Source organism: Aquarana catesbeiana, unplaced genomic scaffold (genome assembly GCF_042186555.1).
Source record: "Aquarana catesbeiana isolate 2022-GZ unplaced genomic scaffold, ASM4218655v1 unanchor228, whole genome shotgun sequence".
Taxonomy (NCBI): Eukaryota; Metazoa; Chordata; class Amphibia; order Anura; family Ranidae; genus Aquarana; species Aquarana catesbeiana.
Window position 1 is genome coordinate 3,921,219 of NW_027362655.1, and position 22,128 is coordinate 3,943,346.

Here is a 22,128-nt window from a genome sequence, read left to right on the forward strand (position 1 = left end):
AATAAAAGGAAATAACAAGGAGAGCAGGCCCAAGAAAAGCAAACGGGGCATATGGAAGAGCAAACATTAGAAAAATGACAGAAAATAGCAAAAACAGGTTCAAACAAGATAACAAAAATAGCAACAGGGATGGACCCATCAAGCAAATCCCATGCCAGTGGTGATCACCGACAGAGTTTACGATTCTAAATTCTATTCTTTACGATTCTAAAAACACACATAAATTAAACTCAGTGTTTAATCCTTTTTGGCACCATAGAATCCAACAAAAAAGATCCACATCTTCTCCTTCTGTAATAATAAGGTGTCAAAATCCCCCCTGCGTAGCGGGAGGTTCAAGACGTAAATACCTTTTTAGCTTTCAAACCACTAGGGTTCCCATTATGAAAGAATCAAAGCACAGCCAAAACAGAGAATGGAATTTTTGATCCGGGATGCCAAATTTTACGATACTCTTGGACCCCAAGAATCATTGGAAACACTAAACTGTCCAGATTAAATATGTTCTCACTGGGGACCATAGTGCTTAAATACATACTGACCTTCATATTACCTCCTGATATCCTCATCCTAATATTATACAACCAATACCAATCCAGATAATTCTCTGTTGTCAATGTTATCTGTCTACAGGGAAACCTTCATAGATGACAGCACCAATGAGGATGGAGGAGGACCGGAGTCACATGACTGAGAAGATACTAAACCTTACTCTAGAGATCATCTACCTGCTGACCAGAGAGGTGAGGAGGATTCTAGGAGGTCACATGACATCACTCTTATATCTATTAATAAAACACAGACCTGACCGGAGAGGTGAGGAGGATTCTGGGAGGTCACATGACATCACTCTTATCTCTATTAATAAAACACAGACCTGACCGGAGAGGTGACTAGGATTCTGGGATTCTAACATGATATTCCTATTGGTTCCTCAATACAGAGATTTCCTCTTGTGAAGTCAAGTGATCATATGACCATCACAGTGCCTCCATGTGACTCCCTAAAACCTGAGAGACACAACATGCAGAAGATTCTAGAAGTCACCAAGAAGATGATGGAGCTGCTGACAGGAGAGGTGAGTGGTGCTGGGAATTCTGGGACATTATCCAGTAACAGACAAGGGATGTGTCTGGATGGTGACTGTATCATTGTGTGTGTCAGGTTCCTATAAGGTGTCAGGATGTCACTGTCTATTTCTCCATGGAGGAGTGGGAGTATTTAGAAGGACACAAGGATCTCTACAAGGACGTCATGATGGACAATCAGCCGCCCCTCACATCACCGGGTAAGAGGAGACTTTATTGTAAAGGAGAGAGCAGTACGGAGGGTCCACCTAGATCCCCCATCATCTGATAAACACATAAAAACAATGTATTCAGTTTCAGGAGATGGGAGGCAGCGCAAATAGGACCTCTGCAACTTGTCTCATGTGAACATTTAGGTCACTGCTGATTACTGAATACTGATATTATTATGAGTCCTGACCCTTACACTGTATAATTTATATTGTACATTACATACTCCTGACCCCTGCACTATATACTCTGTTTTACATTACATCATTCTGATACTGTATAGTCTGTTGTATCTTATACAATATGTTGTACATTACATAGTACTGACTTCTGCTCTCTCCCTTCTCTTCCCATTGCTATAAATAAACATAATATGTATTCTCTTTTGTTACACCCATTTCCTACCAGCTGGACATTTTATATCTGATGATTTGATTGGAGCACAGACTTTTACATGTTGATAATAATGTGATATATCCTCAAACTCTGGAACCTTAATAGTGATAATGAGGGAGGAGTCAATAACCCAATGATGGTGGTCTGCAGGATCATCTTGGTTGTTCTCCCCCCATCCTCACTCTCTGTCCTCTGGTGGGGCTCAGCCCCGCTGTTTATTCATGACAAAATCATGGACTAAATAAGGAAGTGCAGTACTTCTTGTGTTGGGAAGATGGCAATGAGTGATAGAGGGGGTGGGGACACTCGTCCTATAATCCCCTCATCACTGTCACTCCTATAAAAGACAGTTCTCGTTGTTTCCTCACTCTCTGACTAAGGTCCATGAATAAAGAAATTAACTGGTAGGAGATCAGAGGACCCATTTACTAGTTACCTTGAGGGTGGAATTGTAAGATCCTCAGAGACAAAGCTGCCTGATGTGGGTGGAGTCCTGGTTTAGGGGAACCAATCTGCTGTCTCTAGTAATAATCTTTTTTTTCTATTTTAGTAGATGGACGGGAGATGAGGAAAACCTCAGAGGATTGTCTCACTTTGTCTCCAGACTGTAAAGTAGAAGATGAGGACATCATCACACAGTATAGTCCAGGAGAAAACCCGGCTACCTCAAATGTCCATCCGGCACCACACAGTGTAGATGGACCATCGTATTCCTCTTATCCTGAGGAACCTCAGACTGTGAGGGACGGTGCCGTCCTTCCAACAGATAAGAGATTTTCCTGTACTGAGTGCGGGAAATGTTTCCATTTTAAATCCCATCTTACTAGGCATAAAAGATCTCATACAGGAGAGAAGCCGTATTCCTGTCCTGAGTGTGGGAAATGTTTTTCAAGGAAGTCCAGTCTTAGCATACATCAGAGGTCTCACACAGGAGAGAAGCCGTATTCCTGTCCTGAGTGCAGGAAATGTTTTTCAGAGAAGTCCAGTCTTTACACGCATCAGAGATCTCACACGGGGGAAAAGCCATATCCCTGTCCTGAGTGTGGGAAATGTTTTTCCCAGGTGTCCACTCTTTACAGACATCAGAGATCTCACAGGGGGGAGAAGACGTATTCCTGTATGGAGTGCGGGAAGTGTTTTTCTGAGATGTTCAGTCTTTATAGACATTACAGATCTCACACAGGGGAGAAGCCGTATTCTTGTTCTGAGTGTGGAAAATGTTTTTCATTGAAGTCCCATCTTTACAGACATCAGCGATCTCACACAGACAAGAAGCCATATTCATGTCCCGAGTGCGGGAAATGTTTTTCACAGAAGTCCAGTCTTTCCAGACATCAGAGATCTCACATGGGGGAGAAGCCAATTTCCTGTCCTGAGTGAGGGAATTGTTCCTCACTGAAGTCTCGTCTTCTATATGAATGTTGCTGGACATCACAGCTCTCATGTGGGAAAGAAGCACACCCTGATATACACCTCAGATATACTCCATGGCTGATCTTCATCATGTAAGAAACAGTTCATAAGGAGATCAGAGATCACCATGGATGAAGTGTTGTACCGTGTTGGCCATTGATAGCAGTAGAAAAATAAAAATGGAGTCATTACCTTTCATTGGCTGAGTACATTTTGTGGTGTAAGCTTTCACAAACACTTAGTTGTATTTAGTTGAATGAATGTGACCAGCATTTGCCCCGCCATGGTGAATATTGGATGTATATTATTTCATACACTGATTTACTTGGCTCCATCTAGTGGCCATAATGCAGTATTGTGCAACGAGGGGCATTCAAGTCAAACCGGGACTTTTAATTTTATAGGTATAATAAGGGATGGTAGCGTGGTGGTACTACATGCAGTAGTAAGCGTGTCCTATTACTGATGGGCAGCGCTCATGTCACGGCCAGTCCAGAGTTTGTTATTCAAGATGGCAGATAACAGTGTTGGTGCATGCGTGGAACAGCATGATGGAGTTTCTTGTGAAAGAAAGTGTAAAACCCGCAGATATCTACAAAAGACTTCCAGTACAGTACGGTGATAAGATGCTCAGCCGCAGGAAAAGAATTGAATGGTGTAAATGTTACAAAGATGACGGTACATCTGTCAGTGACGATTAGGGATGAGCCTCGAGTTCGAGTCAAACACATGTTCGACTTGAACATGGGCTGTTCGCAAGTTCGCCGAACAGCGAACAATTTGGGGTGTTCGCGGCAATTCGAATTCCACAGAACACCCTTTAAAAGTCTATGGGAGAAATCAAAAGTGCTAATTTTAAAGGCTTATATGCATGGTATTGTCATAAAAAGTGTTTGGGGACCTGGGTCCTGCCCCAGGGGACATGGATCAATGCAAAAAAAAGTTTTTAAAACGGACGTTTTTTCGGGAGCAGTGATTTTAATAATGCTTAAAGTGAAACAATAAAAGTGTAATATCCCTTTAAATTTCGTAGCTGGGGGGTGTCTATAGTATGCCTGTAAAGGGGCGCATGTTTCCCGTGTTTAGAATAGTCTAACTGCAAAATGACATTTCAAAGGAAAAAAAGTCATTTAAAACAACTCGCGGCTATTAATGAATTGTTGGTCCGACAATACACATAGAAGTTCATTGATAAAAATGGCATGGGAATTCCCCACAGGGGAACCCCGAACCAAAATTTTTAAAAAAATGACGTGGGGGGTCCCCCTAAATTCCATACCAGCCCCTTTAGGTCTGGTATAGATATTAAGGGGAACCCCGCGCCAAAATGTAAAAAAAAAAAAACGGCGTGGGGTCCCCCCAAAAATCCATACCAGACCCTTATCCGAGCACGCAACCTGGCAGGCCGCAGGAAAAGAGGGGGGACGAGAGAGCGCCCCCCCCTCCTGAACCGTACCAGGCCACATGCCCTCAACATTGGGGTAGCCCCCCAAAACACCTTGTCCCCATGTTGATGAGGACAAGGGCCTCATCCCCACAACCCTGGCCGGTGGTTGTGGGGGTCTGTGGGCGGGGGGCTTATCGGAATCTGGAAGCCCCCTTTAACAAGGGGATCCCCAGATCCCGGCCCTCCCCCCCTGTGTGAAATGGTAAGGGGGTACTTGTACCCCTACCATTTCACTAAAAAACTGTTAAAAATGACAAGAGACAGTTTTTGACAATTCCTTTATTTAAATGCTTCTTCTTCTTTCTTGTATCCTCTATCTTCCTTCATCTTCTGGTTCTTCTGGTTCTTCCTCCGGTGTTCTCGTCCAGCATCTCCTCTGCGGCGTCTTTTTCCCTTCTTCTCCTCGGGCCGCTCTGCACCCATGGCATGGAGGGAGGCTCCCGCTCTTCTCTTCAACTTCTTCTCTTCATCTTCTTCTCTTCATCTTCTTTTCAGCCCGCTCCGCATCCATGCTGGCATGGAGGGAGGCTCCCACTGTGTGACGCTTCTCCTCTTCTGACGGTTCTTAAATAACAGGGGGCAGGGCCACCTGGTGACCCCGCCCCCCTCTGACGCACGGGGACATGACGGGACACCACAGGGAAGTCCCGTCAAGTCACCGTGCGTCACAGGGGGGCGGGGTCACCGGGTGGGCCCCCCCGTTATTTAAGAACCGTCAGAAGAGGAGTAGCGTCACACAGCGGGAGCCTCCCTCCATGCCAGTATGGATGCGGAGCGGCCCGAAAAGAAGATGAAGAGAAGAAGATGAAGCGAAGAAGATGAAGAGAAGAGCGGGAGCCTCCCTCCATGCCATGGATGCAGAGCGGCCCGAGGAGAAGAAGGGAAAAAGATGCCGCGGAGGAGATGCTGGACGAGAACATCGGAGGAAGAACCAGAAGAAGAAGATGAAGGAAGATAGAAGAAAGAAAAAAGAAGCATTTAAATAAAGGAATTGTCAAAAACTGTCTCTTGTCATTTTTAACATTTTTGACAGTTTTTTTAGTGAAATGGTAGGTACCCCTTACCATTTCACACAGGGGGGAGGGCCGGGATCTGGGGGTCCCCTTGTTAAAGGGGGCTTCCAGATTCCGATAAGCCCCAGGTTGCGTGCTCGGATAAGGGTCTGGTATGGATTTTGGGGGGACCCCACGCCGTTTTTTTTTTAAATTCTGGTGCGGGGTTCCCCTTAATATCCACACCAGACCTGAAGGGCCTGGTATGGAATTTAGGGGGAAGCCCCACGTCATTTTTTTTTTAAATTTTTCTGAGGTTCCCCTTAATATCCATACCAGACCTGAAGGGCCTGGTATAGAATTTAGGGGGACCCCCCACAACATTTAAAAAAAAAAATTTGGTTCGGGGTTCCCCTGTGGGGAATTCCCATGCCGCTTTTATCAATGAACTTCTATGTGTATTGTCGGACCGGCAATGCATTAACAGCCGTGAGTAGTTTTAAATGACTTTTTTTCCTTTGAAATGTCATTTTGCTGTCAGACTGTTCTAAACACGGAAACATGCGCCCCTTTACAGGCATACTATAGACACCCCCCAAGGTACGAAATTTAAAGGGATATTACACTTATTGTTTCACTTTAAGCATTCTTAAAATCACTGCTCCCGAAAAAACATCCGTTTTTAAAACTTTTTTTAGCATTGATCCATGTCCCCTGGGGCAGGACCCAGGTCCCCAAACACTTTTTATGACAATAACTTGCAGATAAGCCTTTAAAATTAGCACTTTTGATTATTCATGTTCGTGTCCCATAGACTTTAACGGTGTTAGCGTGTTCGAACAAATTTTTTGCCTGTTCGCATGTTCTGGTGCGAACTGAACAGGGGGGTGTTCGGCTCATCCCTAGTGACGATCCCGGCCATGGTGGTTCCCAGCCCACAGCAGTCATTCCTATGATCATTCAGCGTGTGGAACGTCTGATCCTGGATAATCAACACATAACCTGTCCGGACATTGTACAAGAGAAGAATCTTTCTGTGGGAACGTCTGATCCTGGATAATCAACACATAACCTGTCCTGATATTGTACAAGAGAAGAATCTTTCTGTGGGAACGTCTGATTCTGGATAATCAACACATAACCTGTCTTGACATTGTACAAGAGAAGAATCTTTCTGTGAGAACGTCTGATACTGGATAATCAACACATAACCTGTCCTGACATTGTACAAGAGAAGAATCTTTCTGTGGGAACGTCTGATCCTGGATAATCAACACATAACCTGTCCTGACATTGTACAAGAGAAGAATCTTTCTGTGGGAGAGTCTGATCCTGGATAATCAACACATAACCTGTCCTGACATTGTACAAGAGAAGAATCTTTCTGTGGGAACAGGGAACACAATCATCTTATGCCCCGTACACACGATCGGGCATTGATTGGACATTCCGACAACAAAATCCATGGATTTTTTCCGACGGATGTTGGCTCAAACTTGTTTTGTGTACACACGGTCGCACAAAGTTGTCGGAATTTCCGATCGCCAAGAGCGCGGTGACGTACACCACGTACGTCGAGACTAGAAAAGGCCAGTTCAGAACCTTTGGGCTCCTTTTGCTAATCTCATGTTAGTAAAAGTTTGGTGAGAGACGATTCGCGCTTTTTCAGACTCGTGGTTTTCAGATCGTTTTCTGCTGTTCAGTTTGTGCTTGTGGGTTTGTACCTGCTCTTCAGTGCGTGCAGTCAGTTCGTATTGTACTATTCAGTGCGATCTTGTCCGCTCGTTACTGTTTTTTAGGTCGCTCTTCACAGGCCTTGCTGTTCTTCAGTGCATTCTGTTACTTCGTTCTGAGCAGCCGACCGTTTTCTAGCCATGTTGCGTATACGTACTTCTCGTAGAGTTTGTGCTGTGCGGGGGCTTGGTGTTGGGGTCCTGACCTTGACACAAGTCCAGTCCATGAACAGGGTGGGGAGGAGTTCATGGACCAAGAATTGGTTGCTTCAGCGTGACCAGTTCTGTCATATGCCTTTGCTCCGTGAGATCCGTGAGAATAATCCTGATGATTTCAGGAACTTTCTCCAGATGACGGGTTGGCTTTGCTGTTCCCCTATATTAGCAGGCAGGATACCTGCATGAGGCAAGCCATCACTCCGGAGCAGAGGCTCGTCGCCACCCTGCGGTACTTGGCGACGGGGAGAAGCCTGCAGGACTTGAAGTTCTCGACAGGCATCTCCCCCCAGGTTCTGGGAATTATTATCCCAGAGACCTGTTCTGCCATCATACAGGTCCTGCAGAAGGAGTATATTAAGGTAAGATTTTTATCCTTTAATATCACGTTTTATTGTATTTAATGTTTGCTAATGTATTGTATTTCTTTCCTCATTCCCTAATTACCATGACTGTAATATGCTGTGAATGTCCCCTTTGTCCTCATGCATGCTGGATTTTTATGTAATTATTTTTGTTGTCCTTCATACATATTTGCCTTCACTTACCTCCCAAGCATGGTCTCCTGGCCCTATATTCACCTTATGTAGTCACTTAACAATGTATTTTATCAGCTCCATAGTAGTGCTTTACCCCAAACACCCCCTAAAATGTTTTGAAATGTGATTTGTGCTTTAAATTCAGGCAGAGTGCCAGAGTCTTTTTTTGGGGGGTCCCCAAATCATTTTTAACCCTCCCTCCCCCCAACTGCTAGGTCAGCTGATAACAATTCTCTATCTATCCTCAATCATCTATATGCTGACAAACCCATACACACTATACCCATCTCTTTTGTGGTCAGATGTATGGATGAATTCCCTAAAGCATGTAGTCCAAGGGCCTGCCTGTATACTTTCAAATGGTACTGTTTCAAGTTTATGTATACTATTATTATCTTGATATGTAATAGCAGAATGTCCAAATGTGCTCAAATGTGTATTTATATCTTTGTATTATGACACTTCTTACCTGTCCAGTGGGCTGCCAATAGTGTAACTAAGGAGGGGCTGTTCAAAGTAATACCCATTATTTAGGCATTCATCTCTCAATGAAGTGGAGAGGGTTACCTGTCCAAGAGTTCCCACCCCTATAATGTTAGAAATGGCCCATGAGAGGGGGGGGGGTCTGATAGGTGTACCTTATACTTTGGTCTTTAAAAACTCCCTCAAATAAATGTTATCTTGATGTTGGCCAAGAATGTTTGTGTCTAATCAGCTTTCCCTGTTTATGTGCAAAATGACTAAATTTTGTTTTGTTTGACTCTACAGTTTCCTTCCACGCCACAGGAATGGCAGACTGTGGCCTCCCACTTTGCCCAGCAGTGGGAATTTTCTTAACTGCGGAGGGGCAATTGATGGGAAATATGTCCACATCGTCTCACCGCCCAACTCGGGGTCGTACTATTATAATTATAAGGGGTTCAATAGTATTGTGATGTTGGCGGTGGTGTCAGCTACTTATGAGTTCCTGTATGTGGACGTGGGGAAGAATGGCCGGATGTCCGATGGTGGAGTCATTGCCCAGACGGAGTTCTACAGGCGTCTCCAGAATGGCAGCTTGGACTTGCCACCTCCAGAAGACAATGTGGAAGGACTCCCATTCGTCTTCGTTGCGGATGAAGCGTTTGCGCTGGGGACCATCTTATGCAGCCATTCCCGATGAGAACCCTCACCTGGGACCAGAGGGTTTTTAATTACTGGCTGGTTCCGCCTATTTCTTACACCCATACATATGGCGGAGTATAAACTAAATCATATAATCCTGGCGTGCTGTTTTCTACACAACTTTTTACGGCAACATTCTGCCAACTATGCTGGCTCAGTTGGGCCTGAGGCTGGAATTCAAAATGAAACAACCCTGACGGCGCTTGAAAGTGGCCGTCCTGGCTTGCCCCCCTTGAGTGCCCGTGATGTCCGGCTAAGATACCTTGAATTCTTTGCGGGTAGGGGGGCTATCAATATGCCAGACAATGTCTGAAACCTTTTTCAAATAAAAAAAAACAAATAACTACTCAAATCTTTGCTGACATTTACTGCTTGTGTTTGTTTTAGCTGACCCTGACAGAAATGTGATGAGTCCTGAAAATGGCGTGATTGTGTAACCTTACAAAGCACTGTTGGGTGTTATTTACTTTAAGGCAAAGACACTTTGCACTACAAGTGCACTTGAAACTGCACTTGTAGTGCAAAGTGGATTTGCCCTTAGGAAATAACACCCATTGTCACAGAAAACACCAATTAGAGCACCACAAAAGTGTTGGAGCGTTGAAACAATAATCCACACATTCTTGATTATCAATCTTTTTAATACCAGCACAATCACATGTGCATTTAGAAAAGGTTTTTAAAACAAACCAACGTTTGTTGTATAACAATTTTTGGGGTCACATTAGAAAAAGTAGAAATGTGCATTTAAGATAAAACAGGCATGTTTAAAACCAACAAGAAAGACACAAATCTTGAACTTACGAAGTTCACATTTGGTAGAACTTGAAGGCAATATCAGACATGAGTATTTACAAACTGTGTTTAATATTGCGTACAAATGGGGTGGAGTCACCCCAGGAAAAGCCAAATTTTGAAGATGCACACAAATTGCCGAATGTTAACATGTGCTAGCTGCCATCACGGGGGATCAAGGGACGTGTTTTGAGGGTGCAACCCCTTCCTCACAGCTACTTGATTATTGAGGAAGGGGTTGCACCCCCAAAACGCATCCATTGATCTCCCGTGATGGCAGATAGCACATGTTGACACACTGTGTGCCTCTTCAAAATTTGGCTTTTCTCAAATTTGTCAAAAAATGTCAATTTTTAGCACACAAAAAACCACAGGAATTTGGAGGTGTTTTAAACTCTCCCTAAAACATCAATGATGTTCTTCATTTTTTGTTGAACATCATTGATGTTTTTCTGGATGTTTTCCAAGTCCCTATTACACCCCATGATCTCCCCGATCAGGATCTGTGCACTTTCCGAGGTGAAAGGATCTGGATCCACAACATCATGATCACCTAAAAAGATAGAAACCAAAAAACACACCATGTATTATAAATATGCCGGCATCCATCTCTTACCTGAGCCTGTGGTCGCAGACACTCACCTGTTGTGGTGACAATTTCCACCACATCTTCCTCTTCCTGCTCTGCTTGGCTTGGGTGGATTTCCCCTTCTTCCAGAGGTGGGGGGTCTCTGGTCTTCTCGGATGAGGGGTGTCCTCCAAGTCTTTTCTCCCCTATGTAAAAAAAAATAGGTATACTTAGCACAGAGATATTTGATGGCAGAACTATAAATATGAAACATTGCTTGGAAGTGGGGTACAATTGTCTGTTTTGGCAGAGTTCCAAGATGTTGCATTTTTCTTGTCCTTTGTCAAGCTTCAATACTTACCTGTTTTGTACAAGCTTCACAGATGGAGACCCCCCTATAGTATACACTGGAGCACCTGTGTGGCCCCCCTAATAAAAAGGGTGTTCTTGTGTCCCACACTAGTGCTCCGGCGTCCAGATGTGTAAACAACTGCTGAAAGTCCTCTCCTTACACAGAATCTAGTTTGCATTTCATTCTAGTAACAAACCCATCTACACAACCAAATTGGTTTCAGAGAAGTAGGCCCTAAAAAATTTGGGCAAATGCTTATGGCCAAAACAATGGTGTTTTCTAGACCAAACGAACAATGTTTTCTACGAACGAATAATGTGCCCATGAACATGAAAGTTGCCTTTTGAAACTGGATAACAGTTAAGAAAAGCACATGGAGCAGCATGAACGTAATAAACATAAAGAATAGGAACACAGGACAACTACTTACTTTTTTGCAGCACTCTCCGGATCTTTCTGTACTGCTCGTGCTCTCTTAATTTCAGGTCCGACCACCGCTTCCTGAGCTGATCTTTCGATCATCGTACCCCGAAATTCCGGTGCAGACTCTTGACCACTTTTGCCATGATCTTGGCCTTTCTGACATTGGGGTTGGGGTAAGGTCCATACTTTCCATCATAGTCGGCCCTCTTCAGGATGTCCACCATCTCCAACATCTCCCCAAAGGACATATTTGAGGCCTTAAATCGTCTCCTTCCAGACGTTTCAGGCTCCGGGCTTTCCTCCTCCTCGTTGCTGTAATTAGCACGCACCTGTTGTGTCTCAGCCATGTGCTCTTCCCCCACTGCACCAAACGAGAAGGGGCGGGAAATAGACTAGAAAGAACGTCAGGGGCGGGCGGAGTTACACGCATGCGCAGTGTCTATAAAGCGTAACACGCGTGCATAGTACGTACGATCTGTGAGCGGAGGAAGGAGTATCTGAGGCGCCGATTGTGATAACAAAGGTAAGAGCAAAACTTGGGCCTATACTGCTTCTAGATTGAGGCCTATATTGTAACAAGGTTAGGAGAGTTTTGCCTGACATTAGGGTTTGTCTTGTGTTGTGTCTTGCAGATAAAATGGATGGCTTCAATGACCACAACTTCCTCCCCCTGTTCATAGACAAGTACAGGGAGCTGCCCTGTCTGTGGCAGGTGAAACATCCACATTACAATAATAAACAAAAGAGGCAGGCAGCGCTGGAGAAACTGCTGGAGTTGGTGAAGCCGGTGGTCCCCATTGCAAACATCCCCTATTTAAAAGCCAAAATTGGTGGCCTGAGGAGCACTTATCTAAGGGAGCGCAAGAAGGTCACGGATTCCCAGAGATCCGGAGCTGCAGCAGATGACGGTAATGTCCCCAGGCTCTGGTACTATGAGAGACTTCGTTTTACCAGACTGAAGTCAGGGAATCCCTTTCAACCCTTCCTTCCACTCTTCCTTCCACCCTATCTTCCACCCCAGCTGAGGCTTCCGATGTCCAACCTGGGACTTCCAGCCAGGAAGAAGTGGAGGAGCCCAGATGGAGTCAGGTATAGCATTCTTCTACAGATTTCTGGTCAATAAATAAATGATCTTTGCTAGATTGTTATTATTGATCACTAATTGCTGATTTATTAAAGTGTTTTACATATCAATAGACAGTAGTGGGCAAAAATAATTGGGACAAGAATGAAAAATGCTGGGCTCAGAAGGATAGTCTGTTGTATTTGTTAACATTCAATTTGCAACAGTCATGAGATGAAAATTGTGTGTGATTGATGAATAAAAAACTAAAACTATGTCCCTTTTTCATACACAGGAAGACCTCAGCCAGGACGAGGCTCTGGAATGTGGCACACAGGAGGAGGCTGTGGAATGTGGCAGCCAGGAGGAGGCGGGGGTTAGTGGCAGCCAGGAGGAGGGGGGGCTAAGTGGCAGCCAGGAGAAGCCTGGGCCCAGTAGGAGCCTGACCGAATCGCAGGTTCCCCCCCTCCGCCTTCCAAAGAAAAGACCCAGGAAGGGGAGTCACGTGCAGGATTCAGCACTCAGGCTCATTCAGGAGGCTTCTGCGTCCCTCAGAGCCTTACCCACTCCTGAAGAGGTCTTTGCCTGCATGGCTGCCACCAAACTGAAGGGCATGCAGGAGGGTCAATGCCAGCTGTGTGAGAACCTTATTTATAAAGTCCTAACTAGTGGGGGTGAGTGGAGAAATCACACCCAATACCCACCTGATTGAGTTGGAACATCCTCCTCCTGCCACAACTACACCACCACAGCCACAGCTTTGAAGGCAGACCAGAGAGTGATGACCCTGGGTTCAGTCTGGTCTGACAAAAGATGCAGGCTCTTGTATGACCACAGCCTGGGGACACAGATGTTATCTGCTGCTTTCATGATCTCTGGGACATCTGGACCAGACTGCATTCCCTTAGATATGGACTCCTCAGGCCACCAATTTTGCTGGAAAATAATTGATGTGTGCCCTGGGGGCCAAAGGCTTCGCCAATTTCTGCTGTTCCAAATCTAAAGTCCGTCAGATTTGCGACTGCACCGATCATCCCCGGCTGTTCCCTGTATCCTCCTTCCCCAGCCCCCCTCCGTGTCCTTCTCCTTTTTTCTACATCTCCCCTCTGTGTCCTTCACCCCCCCTCTGTTCTTCTTCGGCTCCCTGTCCTCCTCCTCCAACCCCCGCAGACGGCTTCCCTCCTCTCCTCTCCCGCCAGATGTAGGGATCTGTCAGGATGGCGAGCGGAGGCAGGGACCGGTCATTTACTGGCCCCTGCCTTTTCTAAATTGGATACAGTGAGCAAGATCACTCCTGTGTCCTGTGAAAACTGAACAGAGTAACCTGTGTGTTACTCTGCTCAGTTTACGAATGGACAGGAGCCATTGTCTTCTGTCCATTCATCTTCAATGCTGAGAAAGGGACTGGGGAATCAATGTCCTCAGTCCCTTTCCCTGTCTCAAAAAGGAGATGTCAGGGGTCTATTTAGAATCCTGTTATCTCACCAAAGCCCCCCGAACAGGGTTGATTAACCACTTGCCACCACTTGCTGCATGCCAGCGGTGGGCAAATGGGCGTACCTGTATGTCCAATTTAAGAGGCGGGGATAGCCGGTGTGCGTGCATGCCGCCGGAGCCCAGCGTAAATGTGCCCGCGGGAACGGTGGACTGGATGTGTCACAGCGATTGTGTCACAGAGCTGCAGAACGGGGAAGTGCCTATGTAAACAAGGCATTTCCCCCGTTCTGCCTTGTGTCATGACAGAGATCACTGCTCCTTGTCATTGGGAGCAGTGATCGCTGTCATGTGAGTTGAAGCCCATCCCCCCCCACAGTTAGAATCATTCCCTAGGACACACTTAACCCCTTCATCGCCCCCTAGTGTTAACCCCTTTCCCTGCCAGTGTCATTTACACAGTAATCAGTGCATTTTTATAGCACTGATCGCTGTATAAATGACAATGGTCCCAAACTAGTAGTCAAAACAGTCCGATGTGTCCGCCATAATGTTGCAGTCCCGATAAAAATCACAGATCGCCGCCATTACAAGTAAAAAAAAAATTATAATAAAAATGCCATAAAACTATCCCCTATTTTGTAGACGCAAACCTTTTGCGCAAACCAATCAGTATACGCTTATTGTGATTTTTTTCCCAAAAATATGTAGAAGAATACAACTCTACTTCCTCCTCTCCTCTTCCTTTCTCTGTTGGGGTCCCCCAGGGTTCTGTTCTTGGACCTCTCCTATTTTCAATCTACACCGCCTCCCTGGGTCAACTGATCGCCTCCCATGGCTTCCAATACCACCTCTACGCTGACGACACCCAAATCTATTTCTCGCTCACTCCCTCTGTCTCCTCACGTATCACTAATTTACTATCAGATATATCAGTCTGGATGTCACACAACTTCTTAAAACTCAATCTATCCAAAACCGAACTTATAATTTTTCCTCCCCCATATGCCCCTTTCCCTTCCCCTGATCTCTCTGTCAAAATCGATGGCACAACTATAAGCCCATCCCCACATGCCAAGATTCTAGGTGTAATCCTGGACTCTGAACTCTCCTTTAAGCCCCACATCCAATCACTGTCCAAATCCTGCCGCCTCAACCTCCGCAACATCTCCAAAATACGCCCCTTTCTAACCAATGACACAACAAAACTCTTAATTCACTCGCTGGTCATCTCTCGCCTCGACTACTGCAACTCCCTTCTCATTGGCTTACCTCTACATAGTCTATCACCTCTTCAACCCATGATGAATGCTGCTGTCAGACTCGTCCACCTTACCAATCGCTCTGTGTCTGCTACCCCTCTCTGTCAATCCCTCCACTGGCTTCCGCTCGGCCAAAGAATTACATTCAAAATTCTAACTACTACGTACAAAGCCATCCACAATTTCGCCCCCAGCTACATCACTAGCCTAGTCTCTAAATACCAACCTACTCGTTCTCTTCGTTCCCCTCAAGACCTTCTGCTCTCTAGTTCCCTCGTCACCTCCTCCCACGCTTTCCTCCAGGACTTTTCCAAAGCTTCTCCAATCCTATGGAATGCCCTACCCCAATCTGTCCGCTTATCTCCTACTCAATTAGCTTTTAGAAGATCCCTGAAAACCCTTCTCTTCAGAGAAGCCTCCCCATCCCACATCTAACAACTGTGTTTTCATTTTCTCCATCAGCTCACCCCCCAGAGTTATTACCTTTTGTTTCCACTTGACCCTCCTCTAGATTGTAAGCTCTAACGAGCAGGGCCCTCTGATCCCTCCTGTATTGATTTGTATTGTAAGTGTACTGTCTGCCCTCATGTTGTAAAGCGCTGCGCAAACTGTTGGCGCTATATAAATCCTGTATAATAATAATAATAATAATAATTTTTTTTCAAAAAATATGTAGAAGAATACATATCGGCCTAAACTGAGGAAAAATTTTTTTTTTTATATATATATTTTTGGGGGATATTTATTATAGCAAAAAGTAAAAAATATTGCGTTTTTTTTTTCAAAATTGTTGCTATTTTTTTGTTTATAGCGCAAAACATAAAAACCGCAGAGGTGATCAAATACCACCAAAAGAAAGCTCTATTTGTGGGGGAAAAAAAGACATCAATTTTGTTTGGGTGCAATGTCGCACGACCGCGCAATTGTCAGTTAAAGGGACACAGTGACGGATTGCAAAAAGTGCTGTGGTCAGGAAGGGGGTAAAATCTTCCGGGGGTGAAGCGGTTAAAAAAAAAAATGAAATTGTAAACAAAAATTATAAAAAATTAAGTTATAAAAAAAAAAAATATATAAAATTTAAAACTACTTACACCACCCCCCTGCCCTACCAACACTGTCCACTGCCCCAACCCCCTCACCCCAAAAACCATTGTGATCAAAAAAATAAATAAAAAATTAAATTGTAAAAAAACAACAATATGTAAAAATAAAAACTACTGAAACCATCCACAGCCCTACTGACACCATCACTGCCACATACTCTCCACCCCTTCCCCAGAAGCACTGTGAAAAAAATGATTTAAAGAAAATAATAAACAACAAAATTGTAAAAGATTGAGAAAATAATAAGAATAAAAAACTACTGACACACTGCTCTACTGACACCCCCCCCCCCCCCCCCCCAAGTCATTGTGAAAAACAAAAGATAAAAAGTAAATGGTAAAATAATTTAAAAAATACAATTGTAAAAAATAATAAAAATAAAGAACTACTGACACCGTCCACTGCCCTACTGACACCATCCTGCACATACTACACACTGCCATACACTCCGCACTGTATATTACCTATTTAACATGACTACATTCTGCACTATGTAAGTCATCTCAGACTTTATTAAACCACACCTCATTTAAGCCACGCCCAATATGTAGCACAGTTTAAGCCACGCCTACCGCCCTGAAATGAGTTTGCCACCTCCCTGAAATACGTTTTTGCAGGTTGGGATGTCTGAGACAGGCTGGTTTTATGGAAGGATGCATCTCTGCCGTGCTCTGGGGAAGTGCTCTCTGGCTTTAAGGTGTGGCACTATCCACAGCAGGGCTTGGACTACGCACTTGGTCCCTGGTTGGGTGGTCTGTAGGGATTATTGTTGGGGGGCTTTTGTTGGGGAAGGTAGGCCCAGCTCCCTTGTGGGGCTGCATCCCCCTCCTCCTCTAGGGTTGCCACCTCATCCCGTTAAACCTGAACACATATGAATTACACGGTTCTGAGGGTAATTTAATGCAGATAAGGCACCAAGTGAGTTTAATTACCACCTTAATCAGCCACAGAACCCGTGTAATTAATTTGTGTTTGGGTTTAAAGGGATGAAGTGGCAACCCTAACCTCCTCCCTTATACTGCTGAAGGGTAGTTCTAGTTGAGAGTGGGTTTTGGGGAGGGCGCTACACAGGAGGTTTTAGTGTAGGGTGGGGAGGTGGATTCAAGTTCTGGGGGGTTTTTGGTGTTTTTATGCTGACATATGTTTTTGCCATTGATGCTTAATACATTTTGTAGTTAACTCAGATTGGGTGTGTTGAGTCCTCCCTGTTTTTTGTTTTTGAGTAAAATATTTCTATCCCCCTTGGTGGGAGTGGAGATGACCCATCTATAAGGATATACAGTACATACACACACAGCACAAGGCCGTGTTCACGTTACAAAATGTTTCTCAGGGATGCAGTTCCTCTGAGCTCCACAAGGTGGTGATCTCACTTCTACCCAGACAGGAAGTCTCTATGGAATATAGACAGGAAGTGATGTCAGGCACAGACAGGAAGTTCCGGGTGAGAGGTTAGTCAAGAGGCAATAGAGAGGAGACATTCCTAGAAGTAGCAGCGGAGGAGGTAATAAGATCTTATTTTCTATTTACACCCAGTAACCCCCCGTCATGTCCGTCCTCTTCCTCCATAGTCAGATGATGATACACATATATATATAGTGTGGAAACCTAGATTAACCACTTCAGGGCCAGAACGTTTCCCCACTTATGGGGCCGGAACATTCTCCTTATTTTGGAGATGTCTCACCTTTCCCACCAATCACCTTCTCTCCTCATCAATCTATACTAATGAATTATACCACTTTTATTAGTAGCGGGGGATGGAGAATGTTATGATATTACACTGAACTCACAGCCCCTCCTTCCAGTGTCCCTCCATCCAGAGTCAGAGAATTCTATGACATCACACTGACCTCACAACTCCTCCTCGCAATGTCCCTCTGTCTGCCACTTTTTGTTTTTATTTGATGCTCTTAGGGTGTGGGCAGACCTTTTGCATTATCACAAGCAAAACAGGACTGTTGGTCCTGCGTTGTGTGTAATGATGCCAGAATTCCTTTTACCTACTGTATGTAGTGGGGAACCTTTGTGCTTTGTGGGTAAATTATACCTCAGCCTGAAATGGGGCTTTAATAAAATGGAGACCTGAATGGTGAGGTGAGGAGGATTCTGGGAATATCATTTGATTGTTCTATTTGTGTTCAGATCTAGAGTTTTCCTCCTGTGAAGTCTGGAGATCATATGACCATCACATTGCCTCCACCTCCCTCCCTGATAGAATAGAGAAATACAAAGAAGATTCTAGAAGTCACCAGAGAGATCATGGAGGAGAGGTGAGCGGTGCTGGGAATTCTGGGACATTATCCAGTAACAGACAAGGGATGTGTCTGGATGGTGACTGTATCATTGTGTGTGTCAGGTTCCTATAAGGTGTCAGGATGTCACTGTCTATTTCTCCATGGAGGAGTGGGAGTATTTAGAAGGACACAAGGATCTCTACAAGGACGTCATGATGGACAATCAGCCGCCCCTCACATCACCGGGTAAGAGGAGACTTTATTGTAAAGGAGAGAGCAGTACGGGGGGTCCACCTAGATCCCCCATCATCTGATAAACACATAGAAACAATGTATTCAGTCAGTGTGTGTGTTTCCTACAGATGGATCCAGTAATGGGAACCCACCAGAGAGATGTCCCCGTCCTCTGTATTCCCGGGATTCCACACAGGAAGGTCACACCATCCCTCACCATCATCAGGTAGATGAGGAACAATCACTGATAGTATCATTAGGATCTGTACATTATCTGCATTGTTACCATTGATGTCATTTTTGTTCTATATTCAGAGTGGAAACCTGAGAGATTCTAAAGTTGTGGTTAAAGAAGAGATAAAAGAGGAGGATGGGGTGATGGAGGAGTCAGGGTTTCTAAAAGAACACAAAGATCTGTACCAGGACACCATGGTGGAGTCATCCAGCTACAGAAACCCACCAGAGAGATGTCCCTGTCCTCTGTATTCCCGGAATTCCACACAGGAAGGTCACACCATCCCTCACCATCATCAGGTAGATGCTTGACAATTATTGGTAGTTCTGATTTATACATAGTATGTTTGTTACAATGAATGTTTTATTATATATTCAGGGTGGAAAGCTTGAGGATGATAATATTGATGTAAAAAAAGAGTTTAAAGAGGAGGATGAGGAGTATGGAGTAATGGAGGAGTTTTCAGAAGGACACAAGGATATGATGGAACCACCTAATACCAGGAACCCACCAGAGAGATTTACCTATCATCTGTATTCCTGGGATTCTACACAGGAAGATCACACCATCCCTCATTGTTACAAGGTTGGTGGGATGGAGCATCTAGAACATGGACTTGTGGTGACACTGTGTATATTTTTTATGTGATGTCACAAGATTAAAGCTTATGTCTTACAGATGTTATTTTTGATCATTCTCTTGGTTTAGGGTGACGATCTGATAGATATAAAAGTTGAGTATAAAGCAGAAGAAGAAGAGAAGTATGTAAGGGATGATCAGCAGTCTATGGAGGAGGATGGAATAACGGGGACATTTATAGAGGAGGACACTCCTACAGAGATCAGCACAGGTGGGTCGTTAAAATGTTACTAAACTCACAACAGTGAAATCAGTCTGTATATGCAGTAAAGAATGCTTGTTATACTCACTTTGGAAACTAAGGAGTTAATTCTCTGCATTGTGTAAAAATGCTGTTTGATCCTGTCTTCTCTGATCCTCCCCTTCTTCCAAAGTCCCCAATCCATCTGCTGATAGCACAGAGCCTTGGGGCACTCCGCACATGCTCAGTTTGGTGTATATTGCTTGAGATTTTTTTGGAGAGTGCATGTGATCGGCACAGGGCCAATCAGCACTGTCCAGATATAAGGTCAGGAGTCATGCAGTCTCATAGGACAGTCAGAGGAGAATGAAAACTCCTACAAGCTCAAACCAGTGCTTGACTAGACTCTGATAGAAGTCACAAGACTGCTATATACCGCTGATGAGAAAAGGTATTTGGCAGTGTATATTTACTAAGATAATTGCATGTCTGTGTACTGTGGGAGGCCAGAAATAGTGAATGCCGGGTCTTGGGGAGACCAGATATAGTGAATGCAGGCTCCTGGGGAGACCAGATATAGTGAATGCAGGCTCCTGGGGAGACCAGATATAGTGAATGCAGGCTCTTGGGGAGACCAGATATAGTGAATGCAGGCTCCTGGGGAGACCAGATATAGTGAATGCAGGCACCTGGGGAGACAAGATATAGTGAATGCAGGGTCCTGGTTAGATCAGATTTAGTGAATGCAGTCTCCTGGGGAGACCAGATTTAGTGACTGCAGGCTCCTGGGGAGAGTAGATATAGTGAATGCAGGCTCCTGGGGAGGGCAGATAAAGGGAATGCAGGCTCCCAGGAAGACCAGATATAGTGAGTGCAGGCTCCTGGGGAGAGTGGATATAGCGACTGCAGGCTCCTGAGGAGAGCAGATTTAGTAACTGCAGGCTCCTGATGAGACCAGATATAGTGACTGCAGGCTCCTGGGGAGACCAAATATAGTGAATGCAGGCTCCTGGGGAGACCAAATATAGTGAATGCAGTCTCCTGGGGGGCACCAGATATAGTGACTGCAGAGTCCTGGGGAGAGCAGATATAGTGAATGCAGGCTCCTGGGGAGACCAGATATAGTGAATGCAGGCTCCTGGGAGAGTAGATATAGTGAATGCAAGCTACTGGGGATGGCAGATATAGGGGATGGACTGGGGAGACCAGATACTGTATAGCGACTGCAGGCTCCTGAGCAGAGCAGATATAGTGACTGCAGGCTCCCGGGGAGACCAGATTTAGTGATGGCAGGCTCCTGGTAAAGTAGATATAGTGAATGCAGGCTCCTGCGGAGGGCAGATCTAGGGAATGTAGGCTCCTGGGGAGACCAGATATAGTGACTGCAGGCTCCTGAGGAGAGCAGATATAGTGACTGCAGGCTCTTTATGAGACCAAATATAGTGAATGCAGGCTCCTGGAGGAGACCAAATTTAGTGAATGCAGTCTCCTGGGGAGACCAGATATAGTGACTGCAGAATCCTGGGGAGACCAGATATAGTGACTGCAGGCTCCTGAGGAGAGCAGATATAGTGAATGCAGGCTCCTGGGGAGACCAGATATAGTGAATGCAGGTTCTTGGGGTGAGCAGATATAGTGACTACAGAGTCCTGGGGAGACCTGATATAGTGAGTGCAGGTTCCTGGGGAGACCAGATATAGTGACTGCAGGCTCCTGAGGAGAGCAGATATAGTGAATGCAGGCTCCTGGGGAGACCAGATATAGTGAATGCAGGTTCTTGGGGAGAGCAGATATAGTGACTGCAGAGTCCTGGGGAGACCAGATATAGTGAATGCAGGCTTCTGGGGAGAACAGATATAGTGAATGCAGAGTCCTAGGGAGACCAGATATAGTGAATACAGGCTGCTGGGGAGACCAGATATAGTGAATGCAGGGTCCTGGGTTTTAGTAAAACATGCTGTAGGGGAAAGGATCCCTACTAAAGAAGGTATAATGTGGCCTCAAATGGTAATATAACCATAAAAAGTTGCTTTATTGAGGACTATATTAAAATTAGAAAATAGAAAAAAGGTAACACATATACGTGTCATAAAGCACCTCGACCCATCATTAAAATAACAAAACCATGTGGATGCACTTTAATCAATGGATAGTGGTGTTTGGTGCACTTTAATTTGAGTACTCAGTACACAGGCACACTCCACTGATACACTACTATATAGTGTAGTAAAACTGCATTGACGCACTGCAATATACTGCGTTAAATGTGCACTAACGCACAGAAATATACTTCACTGAAATATACTGCGTTAAGCGTGCACTAACACACTGAAATATACTGCAGTAAACATGCACCAATGCACTTAAATATACTGTGTTAAATGCGTGCTAACGCACTGCAAT

The 22,128-nt window shown here is 44.8% G+C and overlaps 1 protein-coding gene across 1 annotated transcript in view; it reads left to right on the top strand.

Moving 5' to 3' along the window:
- The window catches only part of LOC141121732 (uncharacterized), a 92,444-nt gene that overhangs the window by 64,530 nt on the left and 5,786 nt on the right, over positions 1-22,128 (top strand). Inside the window, 8 exon segments of the mRNA XM_073611443.1 lie at positions 2,250-3,050; positions 17,670-17,703; positions 18,345-18,472; positions 18,559-18,682; positions 18,799-18,896; positions 18,986-19,204; positions 19,284-19,490; positions 19,614-19,755. Of these exon segments, the coding sequence (XP_073467544.1) occupies positions 2,250-3,050; positions 17,670-17,703; positions 18,345-18,472; positions 18,559-18,682; positions 18,799-18,896; positions 18,986-19,204; positions 19,284-19,490; positions 19,614-19,755 (1,753 nt within the window).